Here is a 13,685-nt window from a genome sequence, read left to right on the forward strand (position 1 = left end):
ACCCTCCTGCCGTCGGCAGGGACACCCTTCACTACACCAGGTTACTCAGAGCTCCATCCACCCCGGCCTTGAACACCTCTAGGGATGGGGCATCCCCAGCTTTTCTGAGCAACCTGTTCCAATGCCTCAACAGTCTCACAGTAAAGAATTTTTTCTTTATACCTAATGTAAACCTACTCTCTCTCAGTTTGAAGCCGTTCCCCCTTGTCCTGTCACTGCATGCCCCCGTAGGCTGTTCCCCTCCAGCTCCCGTGAGCTCTCTCTGGGCGCAGACACGCACATGCTTTAACCATCGCTCACTACCGCGGCTGCACATGCAGCCGTGCGGGTGTCGCTGCCCGACCGGTGCCGGGGCTGTTCGGGCCCCGCGGGGACCGAGAGCCCCGATCGCCCACACGCGGAGGGAAGGCACGGGCAGGGTGCCCACAGCCCGCGGGCTCCACGGCGGAAGCAGCTGCGCCGCCGCAGCCGGCGGACGTGACCTCACGGCACGGCCCCTTCCCCGCCCTCCTGCAGGCGCCCGGCCGCTGCCGGTCGGCAGAGGAGGAGGAGGAGTGGGGGGGAGGAAGAAGGAGCGGCAGGATTTGGGAAGATGCCGGCACAGCTCGCGCGGGCGCCGCGGCACCTGCTGGTGTGCGAGAAGGGCCACGCGCGGGACCCGCGCTCGCGGCACGCGGCGCACGTGCGGGACCACGCCTACAGCTGCCGCGTGAGTGGCGCGGGATGGCGCGAGCCCGGCGGGGCGGGGCGGTCCTGAGCATCCTGAGGGAGGGAGCCGGGGAAAGGAGCTGCCGGGCGCTCCCGGGCCGCCTCGGCGGGGCTGAGGGATCCCCTCTCCCCTCTGGCGGTTCTGCCGGCCAGCCGCTCCCAGGGGCGCGTCGCTGGTGCTTCACTCGCGCCAGGCTGCGTGTTTTGGAGGGTCCCTCGGTCCGTGCCAGAAGTGGCCCGCGTGCCTCTTTTTTTGGGGGGAAAGGGGAGAAATTAGCCCCCGCTGGGTTTGTGGTCTCGCGCAGCGCCTCAAAGAGTGGAAGACGGCGCTGGCGCGAGGAATCGCAGAATCAATTAGGTTGGAAAAGATCTCTAAGGTCATCGAGTCCGACCTATAGAAGGAGGAGAAGAGGATGAGCCAGTGGAAGAAGTAATAGCGCTTTGTCAGCGGTACCCAGCAAGTCCCACGGGGAGCGGCACCCACAGACTCCCAGTCCAAGCAGGGAGGGGCTGAGGGGCTCCCTCAGCAGAGAGGGAGGCCTTGGCTGAAGCCTGGCTGCAGGTGGCAACCTGAAAGCCCTCTCGCATTTTGTCCTTCCTTCTGCCAAAGCGTCATGTGATGCAATGGTCAACTGCTCCATTGTTTTGGACACCTCAATGTTGGGAAGTCCAATTTTGGCAGCTTGCTCTCGTGTCTTTGACTGTTGTAAGTTCCAGTCAGACCCTCTTGCGGTTTCAAAGAATCACAGAATCAGTTAGGTTGGAAAAGACCTCTCAGATCATCAGAGTCCTTTATTGTATGTGTTTATGGCCTAACACCACCATGTCAATTAGACCACTGCACTCACTCCAGTCTTTCCTTAAACGCCTCAGGTGATGGTGACTTTGTGACCTCCCTGGGTGGCCCATTCCAATGTCTAATAACCCTTTCTGTGAAAAAATTCCTCCTAAAATTCCTTAGTAATGTTTCTTAGCAGCTAATTAGAAAGCTTTCTGCTGGTGTGGCAGGTAGCCTATCTGTCAGAAGCCCTGCTTCTCTTCTACATCCATGCCAAGGGAGGTATGTACCTGTTCTCGAAGAGCTTTGGGAAAGAAGTTTATTGAGGGATGGAGGGAGCAGCAAGGGGAAAGACCTTTATACTGCTTTGGAAGCTTCATACTTGCCCATGTAATAACCTTATTTTCTCTGATCTGCTGGACTGAAGGGTTCTTTTGAGTATGGAACACGTACCAGAAAGGTTTTAAGCCAAAAGTAAATTGAAGATAGGCAATTGGACCAAAGGACTGAATACTGAGTTTATTAAGAAAAGCTGGGTGCTGATCCCTGTTGAAAATCAGTTTCCTATGTTAAATTAGAAGGCTGCTACAGAAGGTGTAGCCTTACTCTATGTCTCGTGACTTTTATTTGAAAATTGTAAGCCTTGTTCTGGTGGTGTGTTTGCTCTTCTGGCCTCTAAAGTATTCTACAGAGGAGAATGTATTGATTCAAAACTAATTCTGCTTTGGTCTTTGCTTTTCCACTAAGATTACATAAATGCTTAGCCTACCTATTTAGTTACAACTGCTTCAACAAATGGGGCAGCAAGGGCTGAAGGAAGTGTTCCAGTGTGACATTAAGCTAAATGTATAATGATGTGAAACGAGATCTTCTGTTAACTCATGCTGTGTACAGTCATGTCTTTACATAACACGTAAAATACTGTTGTGTAGCATATAAAATGCAAGAAAAAAACCCAAATAATGTATTGGGTGTACCTTGAGACTTTACGCAAATGGATACATTTTGAAGACAATCACCTCATATTACCTTTTTCCTCATTTTGGTATAATATACTGATGTCTGAAAAGTTGAGGGTGGTTTTTTTTTTATTCCTTGTTTTTTATTTGTTTGGATTTTTTTCCAGAACAGATTTTTACATAGGATTTACATTACAAATATGTTCCTAATAGGTATCTTTTTTGATCCCGGAATGTGCCCTGCTACCTGAAGTGCTGAAAAGCACAATTGCAGATATTGGAGAGTACTACCTGGTGAGGAATTTATCCATTCATGAATTGGTCGCTCATGAATTCATTGATGCTTTCGTGAAGAAAGGTAAGGAGGAAATCAGAACATGACAGACGCAGTAATAGTGTATTTTTTTCATAGCACAGCAAAATCCATTTATTATTTTTTATTCTGAAAAATATTTTAAAGGAAGGGAAGGAAAAGTACTAAGCAAATTCTGCATGAATTTCTTTATTTGCTTTTTCTGCTTTGTGGTATGTCAGCATTTGTTTACACCCACTGGGTCCAAAACTCCTATGAATGTTGCTTATTAATTTCTCCCTATTCTGTCTTAATTCTGCAAGCCAGATATCAAGAGGGCTTCCATGTGTCCTCACACCTTTTTCTTCCACAACTTATCTTTATGCAGATTCCTGTAGAAATCGGCTCCCTTCTCCCATTCTCATTCCTTCATACTTCAGCAAAGAGCTGTGCTAGCTGTGTTACACAGCAGGCAAGAGAAAAAATATGCTCCCTTATTTCTTTTTGTTTTGTGCTAATGGAGCTGCAGCAGCTCATCCTTACACAGGAGGAGTAAAGAGGATATGAAGAAAGATACAGCCTCTGCCCAGCCAACTTGCTGTTGTATACTCAGACTACATTGTTTTCATCTTGCAGGGCCCACTTCTTTGGTTTATGATACCTATTGTAACCTTCAGCTGATAGCCAGGGAGAAACAAAAAAACTTTACAGGGAAAAGAGAGGAGAACAGAGAACATGCAGATGAAATAGGAGAACAAGAGATCCATTACTTGCTAAATGCAGGACTCTTTTCTTACTTCCTTTAATCTCATTATTGTTCTTTTATGCCAGTAGTTTTCTGGAAGCAATATGACATTTGTGTGCAGAGTTCCCAGAATCTGACACTTCTATTTTAAAATCAAAAACTATTTAGTTAGATAATGCTACAAAATATATTTAGTAATGTGTCTTCCCTCTTGTCTTTGTGTGATCTGATAATAGGAATGTATCTGGAAAAAAAATGGGTTTTCTGTACGCTGAGCGGGGAGAGTCACAGGTGAAACGAAAGGAAGTATTTTCATATTGGTGCATATTGTTAATGTTCTCCATATTATAGGTCCTTTAAAATGTTGCCAGTCCAAGGCTTATAAAAATAATAACAATGCTTTTTTTTCTTGAGAAGATGGAAGAAAGTTACTTGATGAAAACACAAGGGTTTAGAGTGATTCAAATGGTATTTGCAATGTTTGGTTATCTTGGGGTGAATTGCTTATATTGTCATGTCTGTCTTTAAAAACTGTGTAATCTCATGGTTTTCTGCTTTGCTGTTAAAGGTTCATGCTACGCCCTTACCTATAATACAAAAATTGATCAAGATAATACTGCAGCTCTGCTACCAAATGGTATGGAGGTCTGTTTTGTTTTTGGTAATATGTATCAATTGCGGTCTGTTGGGTTTTTTCTTTTTATTTGGGTTGATGTAAACTGAAAAATAAGGCTTACTGTACTTGCTAACTTTATTAGAAATGAGTTTTAATTGGAAAAATATTAATTTTAATTTTGTTCTTCATTCATGTGGTTAAGTTATTTAATAAAAAGGAAATTTAAAAGCAGCTTTGCTTACGTATAGTCAAATTGTCAATGCTTCAATCATAATTGAATTGCTACAGAGGATTATTTTTGTGAAAACGTTGCATTCCAAGTTCTTGTTTACTACTGATCTTTAAGACAGAATTTGTGCCAAAACAGAAAGTCATCAGCACTGCTTAGGAGCACTTTTAAAATATTAGGTGTTTATTCTTGAAGACCCCACCTTGGGTACTTCATCCAACTGTGGGGTTCCCAGCACAGGAAAGATATGGACCTGCTGGAGTGAGTCCAGAGGAGGGCCATGAAGATGATCTCCCATGAGGACAGGATGAGAGAGTTGGGGTTGTTCACCCTGGAGAGGGAAGGCTCTGGAGAGACCTTAGAGCACCTTCCAGTACCTAAAGGGAGCCTGCAAGAGAGCCAGAGAGGAAATTTTTAGAAGGGCATGTAGAGAGAGGACAAGGGAGAATGGCTTCAAACTGAGAGTAGGTTTAGATTAGATATTAGGAAGAAACTCTTTACTGCGAGGGTGGTGAGACACTGAAATGGGTTGCCAAGAGAAGTTGTGGCTGCCCCATCCCTGGAAGTGTTCAAGGCCAGGCTGGATGTGTCTTTGAGCAACCTGGTCTAGTGGAAGGTGTCCCTGCCCATGGCAGGGACTTGGAACTGGATGATCTTTAAGGTGCCTTCCAACCCAAATCATTCTACGATGGTTCTGTGATTCCTTAAGAATTATGTAACCCGTTAAAAGTCTGTTTCAGTTGTATCACATTTTATGACAAAACATGATAAAACATCACACATCTAAGGTAGAATTTTACATGCAGAGAAAACGAAGCTATTTTGGGCTTCAAATACATTGTCTTATTTCTGTTTAACAGTATTTCAGATATTACAGAAATACAAGTTGGTCTGTCAGCCCTCTAGCCTAAGTCACTGTAATATGACAGGTGCCCATGAGGGCATAAGTAATTCAGATTCTTCAGAAGAATTCTTTTATGTGTCTGTTAACCCAGTCCTAGCAAAATGGATACTTGATAGTGGTGTTGAGTTTGTTTGATAGAGTTATTACAAGGTATGCACAATTAATGCAGAGACAGTGTTACAGTTCCTGGTGATGTCACTATGTGAACTCTTCAGCGACAACCTGATTTGTTTGTATTCTGTGCTATACCCTTACTTGTACAGTAGAACCCAAAGACTGTAGCAGAGAGCTGTTGTGTGAAATTCTGTACCAAGCAGCAGCTGCCAGATTTGGTTTATGAACATAGGAGTGGACTTGTTCCAGCACATAGTTGCTCATCACTGACAGGTATAATTTATTCAATGTGAGTAGCCCTGCTGGAGGTTGAAGAACTACTTTCATTTATTTAGTTGAGCAGTGCATGTATGTTCACTAAATCTGGCCCTTGTGTAATGTAGCGCTCAGCTATTGACACAGCAAGTGCTGGGGAACAAGTGGAGGAAAGATTGAGGCAATGAACTAAGTAGTACAACAAAAAAGCTAGGACTGTGTCAGGAATAATATTACACTTTCCTTATTCTACTTCATAAGACCTTTTTGATAAAAAACAGTAATTGAGTTATAACTTTTTTTTTAAAGATTAATCTGGTAATCCATTTAACTGGAAATAAGGAGTCCGCATGACATTAGTAATGCCATTGATCCAAAGCTAACGTTGTAAAAGGTATATGGTTCTCTGAAGACTTCAAAGGGAACCAAGTAGAAGATTATTTCTATTAAAGTTTGTTTCGTTTATAGGAAAACTAATTCTATCAGTGGATAAGGATACTTATGAGGAACTTGGACTGCAAGGTCGCCCTTCTCGGTACTCTGGCAAAAAAGCAATGAGATATAGTAAGTATTGTTTATATTAACAGTGCTTATTTCAGAAGCACCTTATTAGGGTGTTGAACCAGCAATGTTGAAACTTCCCTTTTATTGAAATTAGTTATTGTCTAGGTCATCTTTTTCCAGGTGCAAATACAAGGAATGTCTGAAAAGAAAAATTACTTTTTTCCCAAATAATAAAGCAGCTATAAGGAAACAAATTTGTGACCTTTTCAGTACTCTATAAAATTTTTAATTTCGGAGTTTTTATTGTGTTGTTTATACTGGAGCGATGTAGGACTCAAGTATTTTTGTATACTGTGCATAGTATCCATGCCTTCTGATTTAAATAGAAAAATACTAAACTGATTAAGGTAGAGCTTAAAATTTGTGCACTGTACAAAAAAAAAAAAAAATCAGCGAAGAGCCTCACCCAAGACTGCTTGCTTGAAAGGGAGGATTGTATTATGTTTGATACATTTAAAATGGTAATCTCCATATACCGAGTACTTGGAAAATGCTGTAATTTTTTAACAGCTGCAGGGGAGACATCTTGAGTGTGATTTTTGTTAAATAAAAATAAATAACCAACATGAACAGTATGCCATCTCAAATGTTTTGGAACTTGCAGTACTTGATAGGTAGTTACATGAAAACTTTAGAAGGGGAAACTGGTTATGTCTAGTAAGTATTTTGGCAAAATGGGACGTGGTTTTACCATTCAGTTTGTGAAGTAAAATGTATCACGAAATTTCTGTTTGAAAAATGTATGTAATTTAGCCATGGACCAGTTCGCCTAATAAAAAAATAACCTGTTGAAAAAGTGTCATTGCTGTCTACATGGCTTTTATTGTTAGAAATTCTAGCTTGTTTTTTTTTTTACTGCTAATAGCTTTCATAATTACGAAGATATTTTTAAGGCCTTCTGTCAGTGTCATTTCAAAAGGAATCTGTCCCTCCAGTCACTGGAAGGCAGTTCCAGATTATATCAAAACAAGGACAGCAGGAGTTGAATATTTATGTACATAATGGGGAGTCATATTTGCATAACCAAATACTTTGTAAAGATGTATTTGATATTCTTTGGTTTCTTTGTGTTCTTCTAGTTCTTAATTAATTTAATAATAAAATTTATTTTAGTTGAGTAGCAGTTGCTTTTGTACATTTTCTGCAGTTATCACTATTGACTTGACCGATGCTGGCTTTCACCCTGAGAGCAAGAAACATAACAGAGTGCTCTGGGCCTTGAAAGAAAAGAAACCTTTAGAATTTGACTTCCTGCTGGCTTGGTATAATACAGGTAATAAGAACTAAATGTAAAACTAGGATGTAACTGACGTGAAGTCCAAATATTTTTAGTTTACCGTTCTTTTCTAGTGATTGTCCATATGCATTTTTAGTGGAAGGAAAAGTTAGATTAAAATGTGTTTGGGTGGGATTTTTTGTTTGTTTTGTTTATTTGTTGTGGGGAGGGTGTTATTTACTACACACAGAACACTGTTGTGTTCAGGAACACAACAGTAATTCATAGGAGATATATTAGTTACTTCATTTCCTTTTCTTTATGTTGCCCAGGCTTTCTGGCAAAATTTTCCTATTTGATGGTGCTGCCTCTTCTTTAGAAATGTCTGACATACATAATCATTATTAATACACATTTTTTGAGTTTTTTTATTAGTCCACATAAGTAACATATCTGGTCATATACTTGAGACGGGGAACTTTGATTTCATCATGAGTTATAGGACATTACAGATTCCCTACTTCTGTGCTATGTGCACTGAAACACACAGTCTGCTGCTTTATCACTTTATTCTCAAGCACTTGTTTGAGGTTGGAGCCGAGTAAGAGATTGTTACAAGAAATTATACTATTTCAAATCGTCTTCTAGTATTTGTTTATCTACTGTTTTCTAATTACATTATTTTTTCTTCTGGGACTTAAGTATTGTTCTTCCTCTGAGGGTCATTTTTCAAAGTTCTCAGTTGTTTGTATTGCCTCAGAACAGGCTGTATGTAGGGATATGTAGGATTTGCATAGAAATGATGAAAACTGCAGGTGTCTGTACTGTCAAAAATGTTTTTCTTCATCATAGATGTATAGCTTTTAGTGTTGTTCTGCTTTGAGTCTCCACCCTAGTAAGAACAGATATCAGAAATGTCCCTGAGAATGCTTTCCCATCTCCTCTTTACATTTTTCCTGGCTCTTCAAGTCTGAGAGTTAACTTACCTGAGAAATGAAAGCTGCTTACAAGCTCCTTTAGGAGTGTCCCATGTTTCACTTTAGTCCTTCATGTTTTGCCTCCCCCTTTTTAAGAACTAAACATATGACAATGATCCTTCCTTGTTTGTCATACAGAAATTGTTTAAAGGTTTGCAATTCATGTCTTTGTAGTCTTCAAGAAAGAGTCATAGTGAAGGTGGTTGCAACCGTAAATGGTGACAGAAATCCAACTAAAGGTGGCATATCTTCATGCTTGGATTTATTGACCCTGGGCAGAGATATGTCTCTTGTGTTTGTTGCTGCCCATGTTAACAGTGTTCAGGAAGAACAGCATTTCTTTTCCTCACTTTCTTACATCTCCGAAACAAGTCAGGTCAATCATTTCATGAGTATGGAGTTAAATCTCAATGCTTTTCTGTGCAAGAATCTTGCACTCATAATGCATGAAAGACTATTAGTTCCTTACTACTGACAAAAATAAAACTTTTATAGATTTTGATTAACAGACATGAGACATGGTGTAGATTCTGCTGGAAGGGTAAAAGAGGGCTGTATTTTGTCAAGAGAATCATGTCCTCTGTGAACATTCTGTTTTCAGCCTTTCTGCTGATAACTGGTGTTTCTTGCTATGGCCAGCACTGCAGGATTTTTTGTTTTCATACCCTTTTTTCCCACATAGTGGTGTCAGCACCAAGAGGAACAGAAAAAGGGAATATGGAGTGTCTCATGTCTTTGATGACAGAGGCAAAACAATCTTTTCTGTTTTCTATTGCTGTGATTTCTTTGACAGTTTTACATGTTTATTGGATGAAATTCGCTGGCCTCCAAACTGCTTTGACGATGTGCCTGGTTGTCATTGACATGGAAAGTTATGCTGTAGGCTAGAGGAATTGTTCAGTTGGGGTCTTGACTTTAGTCTTTGAAATCTCCTGAAGTTAGGGCTATAGCTGAGGCTCCGACACGCAGCAGATATTTAAAATGTATGATTTTTTATATTTTACAATGAATTCTAGGGTGATGTTTTATGTTCTTTGAACCTGTTAGTCGAACAATTTCCAATAGGAAGTATAGGCTGAAGGAAGATCATCTGCTCTGGCACACTTCAGTCTTAAATATATCTATATGAAAACAAGAATTTGGTGGCTGCCTGTCTTTGTCACTGTGCCCTTTGGTACTTGGAAAGCCTTTTTTTGAAGGATGACTAAAAAGGATCAGCTTAATCTTCCTTTTTCTATTCCCCAAAATGATTCTCCTTGATGATATAAATATGGCTGAGGGAGTTTAAGCAGTTTATATCTTTTGACAGCAAGTCTTAGATATTGTATTCTGCAGTTAACTATCCTGTTCTTGAATTTCTTCTGTTCATACGTGCCTTTTCTGTGGTATTCAAACGTTGTTCTCCTAGAGACCCATTGTTACTTTATGAAAATAGCACCCATATTTGAAATGGAATTTGAAATTTAGGAGAATTGATTCCATGTCAGTTACCTTACTGTGTCAAAATCAAGGTGGTTAATATCTCTGAATTTACAATATGTCTGCTTATGTTAGTTTTTTAGTTTAGGTTAGGATTTTAGAATTTTACCTGCTAGTTTGGATCTCTTACTGGTACTTTCCCACAAGTCCGTCAAGGTACATTTAACTTTTACAGCCATACTGCATTTGAAGACTTAGCATTGTTGTTTGGGTTTTTTTATTCTTCTAGTAAAGATTTGTGACGTGGTCTGATTTCTCTACCTTCTCCCCTTTCTTCTCTCTTCAGTCTCTGTGCCCCAGACTATCTTAGAATTCCTCTTTGCATCATTGATAAATTTTTTCTTAAACCTATAGTCACCTGCTCACTTTTGCATTATTCAGGGAAAACAGTGTTCTGGGATGATGTTCCTGCTCTGTTGCATGCGTTCCTTTTCAGGAATAGCCTTGAGTTCCTCTTTCTAACAGGTTAATTTTATTACTTACCCAGTTGATTCTGTTTGAATTTTCTGTTGGAAAATTTATGCTCGTTGGTTAAATAGTAAATTTACTGAGCTATACTGAGTTCTGAATCTTCCACTAATATTTATGTCAGAGAAGATAAAGAAGCTGAAGATTCTATGATTTTGGGCAAGATAACAGCACGAAAGCAGTTTTACACAGCATTTTTTTGTATATATATACAAAGGTTTCATGTATTCAGTGCTTGTTTTGATTCATAGTTTCATAACAGCTGTTTATGGTACTGTGTTGTTAAGGTGCAGAGGGATCAACACTGATGTCATACTTCTCAAAAAACCAAATACAGGCCCTGAAGCCAAAAATAACATTCAGCACATTAAGGGACTTGCAGTGTCCAGTGTTACAAAGTAATGACCTACAAGGAAAGCCGGAGGAGTCCTGCAGTACAGAGGAACTCTTTGAATGGCTGGGTGCTGTCTTGAATCAAGTTAGCTTGTAAGTATCGGAATTTCTTTGATCTTTAAATACATTTTAAGAAAGGAAAGGCACAATTTATTTTGAGAAATAGTTGAATAATAATTAAGGCACATTTCTGTAAGTAGAGGGGCTATTATGCTGATAAATGTTTGTTGTAAGTCTTGAATGTTTTTAGGGGTGCCCATATGTACTGTTTTGGGCTGGAATAGAGTTAATTTTCCTCATAGTAACTGGTGTGGTGCTGTGTTTTGGATTTGTGACCAAGAGTGTTGGTAACACGGGGGTGTTTTAGCTATTGCTGAGCAGGGCTTACACAGTGTCAAGGCTTTTTCTGTTTCTCGTACAGCCTTGCCAGTGAGGAGGCTGGGGGTGGGCAGAGGGCTGGGAGAGAACACAGCCACCACCGCAGACCCCAGCTGACCAGAGGGATATCCCACACCATATGGCGACATGCTTGGCAATAAAAGCTGGGGGGAGGAAGAGTGGGAAGTGTTCAGAGTTACAGCATGTGTCTTCCCGAGTCACGGTTAGACGCAACGAAGCCCTGCTTTCCTGGAGATGGCTACATATCGTGCCTGCCGATGGGAAGGAGTAAATTGATTCCTTAGCATGCTTGGCTTTCACGTGCAACTTTTCCTTTACTTATTCAATTGTCTTTATCTCAACCCATGCATTTTCTCCCTTTTACCCTTTCAGTTCTCTCCCCCATTGCACTGGGGGGGAGAGAGTGAGCAAGCAGCCCTGTGGTGTTTGGGAGCTTTACCAGGGTTAACGCACAGGACCGTGAGATCTTTTGTATAAATATCTTGGTATTTAGTTGCTTTGGCAATAGTTTAAGTGATATACAGAGACTACTTGTTTGATACTAGTTTTGATTACTAAGACTTCCTATAAAATATTTTAAGTATATTTATTTTAGTTGCTTTGTTGTTTGGTTTTTTTCCAGAGACAACAATTCGTCTAGCTTCTTATCAACCTACTGCTGTCCCGAGCCCAACACAGTGGTGGAAAAAGCTTTCTTGTGCACAATCACAGGTTTTATAATTCCTGAGAAGATAATTCAGTTATTGGAGCAGCTGTGGTAAGGGCTAACAGGAACACATTACTAAAACATTTGTACTTTAACACTTTTTAATTTTTGAAATCACTTTTAAATAATTTTCAGTAGTGCTGTTGGAGATAAATAGTAAAATATATAAAATGGAGACTTTCTTTTTAATTAGGAAGTGAGCTTTTTATGCTGAACATCAGTATAAAAAAAGTAATAAACAATTTTGGATACTTCAAATTTGAAAGTGCTTGCCCTGTATTCTAGTCATGACTTTGTTTTTCATCTGAATTTCCAAGAAACTGTGGCTGTACCGAGCTACTACATTTTTAAAATTTCCCATCTGTGAAAATCAGATGCCCTCAAATACGTCTGATTTAGTATTTTTAACTAGTGATGGAAAATATAATTGAAATCCCTTTATGAAGCCAAAAAGAGTATCACAAGGTACTTCAAGGTTATTACACCACTACAATAGATTATAGTGAGTTTTTTTAATCAAGTGCTGTAATGTAGGACACTGGATAATGATGAATGGGGTAGCTGCAGTTCTAATTCAATATCAAAGTACCTTATATTAGTGTGTCATGAATGTGTGTGGAATCTGTTGTATTCTATACTAGTGCTGCTGGCAGTAAATTTTGGAAGCTCCTTGCTCCATCTGTGAGACAATGCTTGAAGCGCCTGGTGGCTATTGATTGTAGCACTGACTTGTGACAATAATGCTTTTGCTTTAGCTGGAATATGATCATTATTCTTTGAGCAATTTCCAAATCTTATGCAGAAAGCCTTCCTGGGCAAGGGTTGGAACACAAATTTCCTTGGCTTTTATTCTCTACTTAAGAGCAATGGATAATGTCTGGCTCTGATTATTTATAATCTGTTTCCTTTCTAGTGGTGAAAGGATTTGTGTCAAGCATAACCTGACCATGTTTCTTCCTCTGATGTCTTTTTTTCTCTGATAGCAATTGTTCTCATTGAATGTTCTATTTTCTGAAAAGCAGTGCATGCTGTAGGAAATTCAGAACTGGTACTTCACAACTTGGAACTTTTTCTAATTGCTATAACTTGCAGGTTTGCCATGTCTAAAAGTATGGTAGGAATAATGAAGAGTCAATCTTACTTCATTTCCTCATATTTTCCTTCATTTCCTGATAGAATATTTTCTTTTGAGCTTATTTATTGAGTACTAAAGAGGGGTTTTTAACTGTTAATAAATTTTCACTAAAATGTGTCCTTGATTGTTTTACTTTATACTGTATATTTGAATGTGCTGTCTATTCCATTATAATTATTGATTATCTTGTCTTCTTGCTTGCAGTTGCTATTTTGGTGAACCAAAACTGGCTTACTGGCTGACCTTAACTGTGCATGGCTTTGCAGACAGCCCTGTTTCCTGGAGAGAAAGTGAACATGGTTTCCACAAAGGAGGAGAGAACTTGTACAACTTTGTAATTTTTAGGAATCTGGACTACTGGCTTCAGATGGCTGTAGGAGCTCATGATGATTGTCCTCCATAAAGCTACATCTACAGAAGCAGTTTTCTAATAATCCCATGTTACTGATAGAAACCTAATAAAATATTTTTTATCAAAGTAGTTATGTAACAGATTAAGTACTAGGAGTCTTTGTATGTTTTTGTTATTTGTAGCCAATGGAAGGAATGGATTTTTGTTTCTTCATCATCATACAGTGCCTTCTCAAAAATTTCCCAATTGTAGCTCTAAGAAAAAGTCAAGTTTTTGAGAGATTAAGTTCTCAGAAATTGTCTGCAGGTGGTCCTTTTATTCAGGAGCGAATCTGGAGTTTGAAAGTTAGTTTTACAGATTGACGGCTAAAATATTTGAAAGGAAAGCTCATTTTGG

At 39.8% G+C, this 13,685-nt stretch overlaps 1 protein-coding gene across 2 annotated transcripts; it reads left to right on the top strand.

The window, feature by feature from the left end:
* Positions 1–497: 497 nt before the first annotated feature.
* RPP40 (ribonuclease P/MRP subunit p40) lies at positions 498–13,438 on the top strand. Of its 2 annotated transcripts, none has more exons than XM_051799093.1 (8): positions 498–709; positions 2,659–2,803; positions 4,051–4,119; positions 6,069–6,164; positions 7,312–7,437; positions 10,592–10,790; positions 11,719–11,853; positions 13,142–13,438. In XM_051799093.1, exons 1-8 carry the CDS (start codon positions 593–595, stop codon positions 13,338–13,340), a joined length of 1,086 nt encoding a protein of 361 aa, XP_051655053.1. In that variant the 5' UTR covers positions 498–592; the 3' UTR covers positions 13,341–13,438. The 2 variants fall into 2 exon arrangements, with proteins under 2 accessions (XP_051655053.1, XP_051655054.1); XM_051799094.1 differs by lacking the exon at positions 498–709 and adding an exon at positions 1,156–1,414.
* The last annotated feature ends 247 nt before the right edge of the window (positions 13,439–13,685 follow it).

The sequence above is a fragment of the Manacus candei genome, unplaced genomic scaffold (genome assembly GCF_025592945.1).
Source record: "Manacus candei isolate 608988 ecotype Guabito, Panama unplaced genomic scaffold, ASM2559294v1 h1tg000049l, whole genome shotgun sequence".
Classification (NCBI taxonomy): domain Eukaryota; kingdom Metazoa; phylum Chordata; class Aves; order Passeriformes; family Pipridae; genus Manacus; species Manacus candei.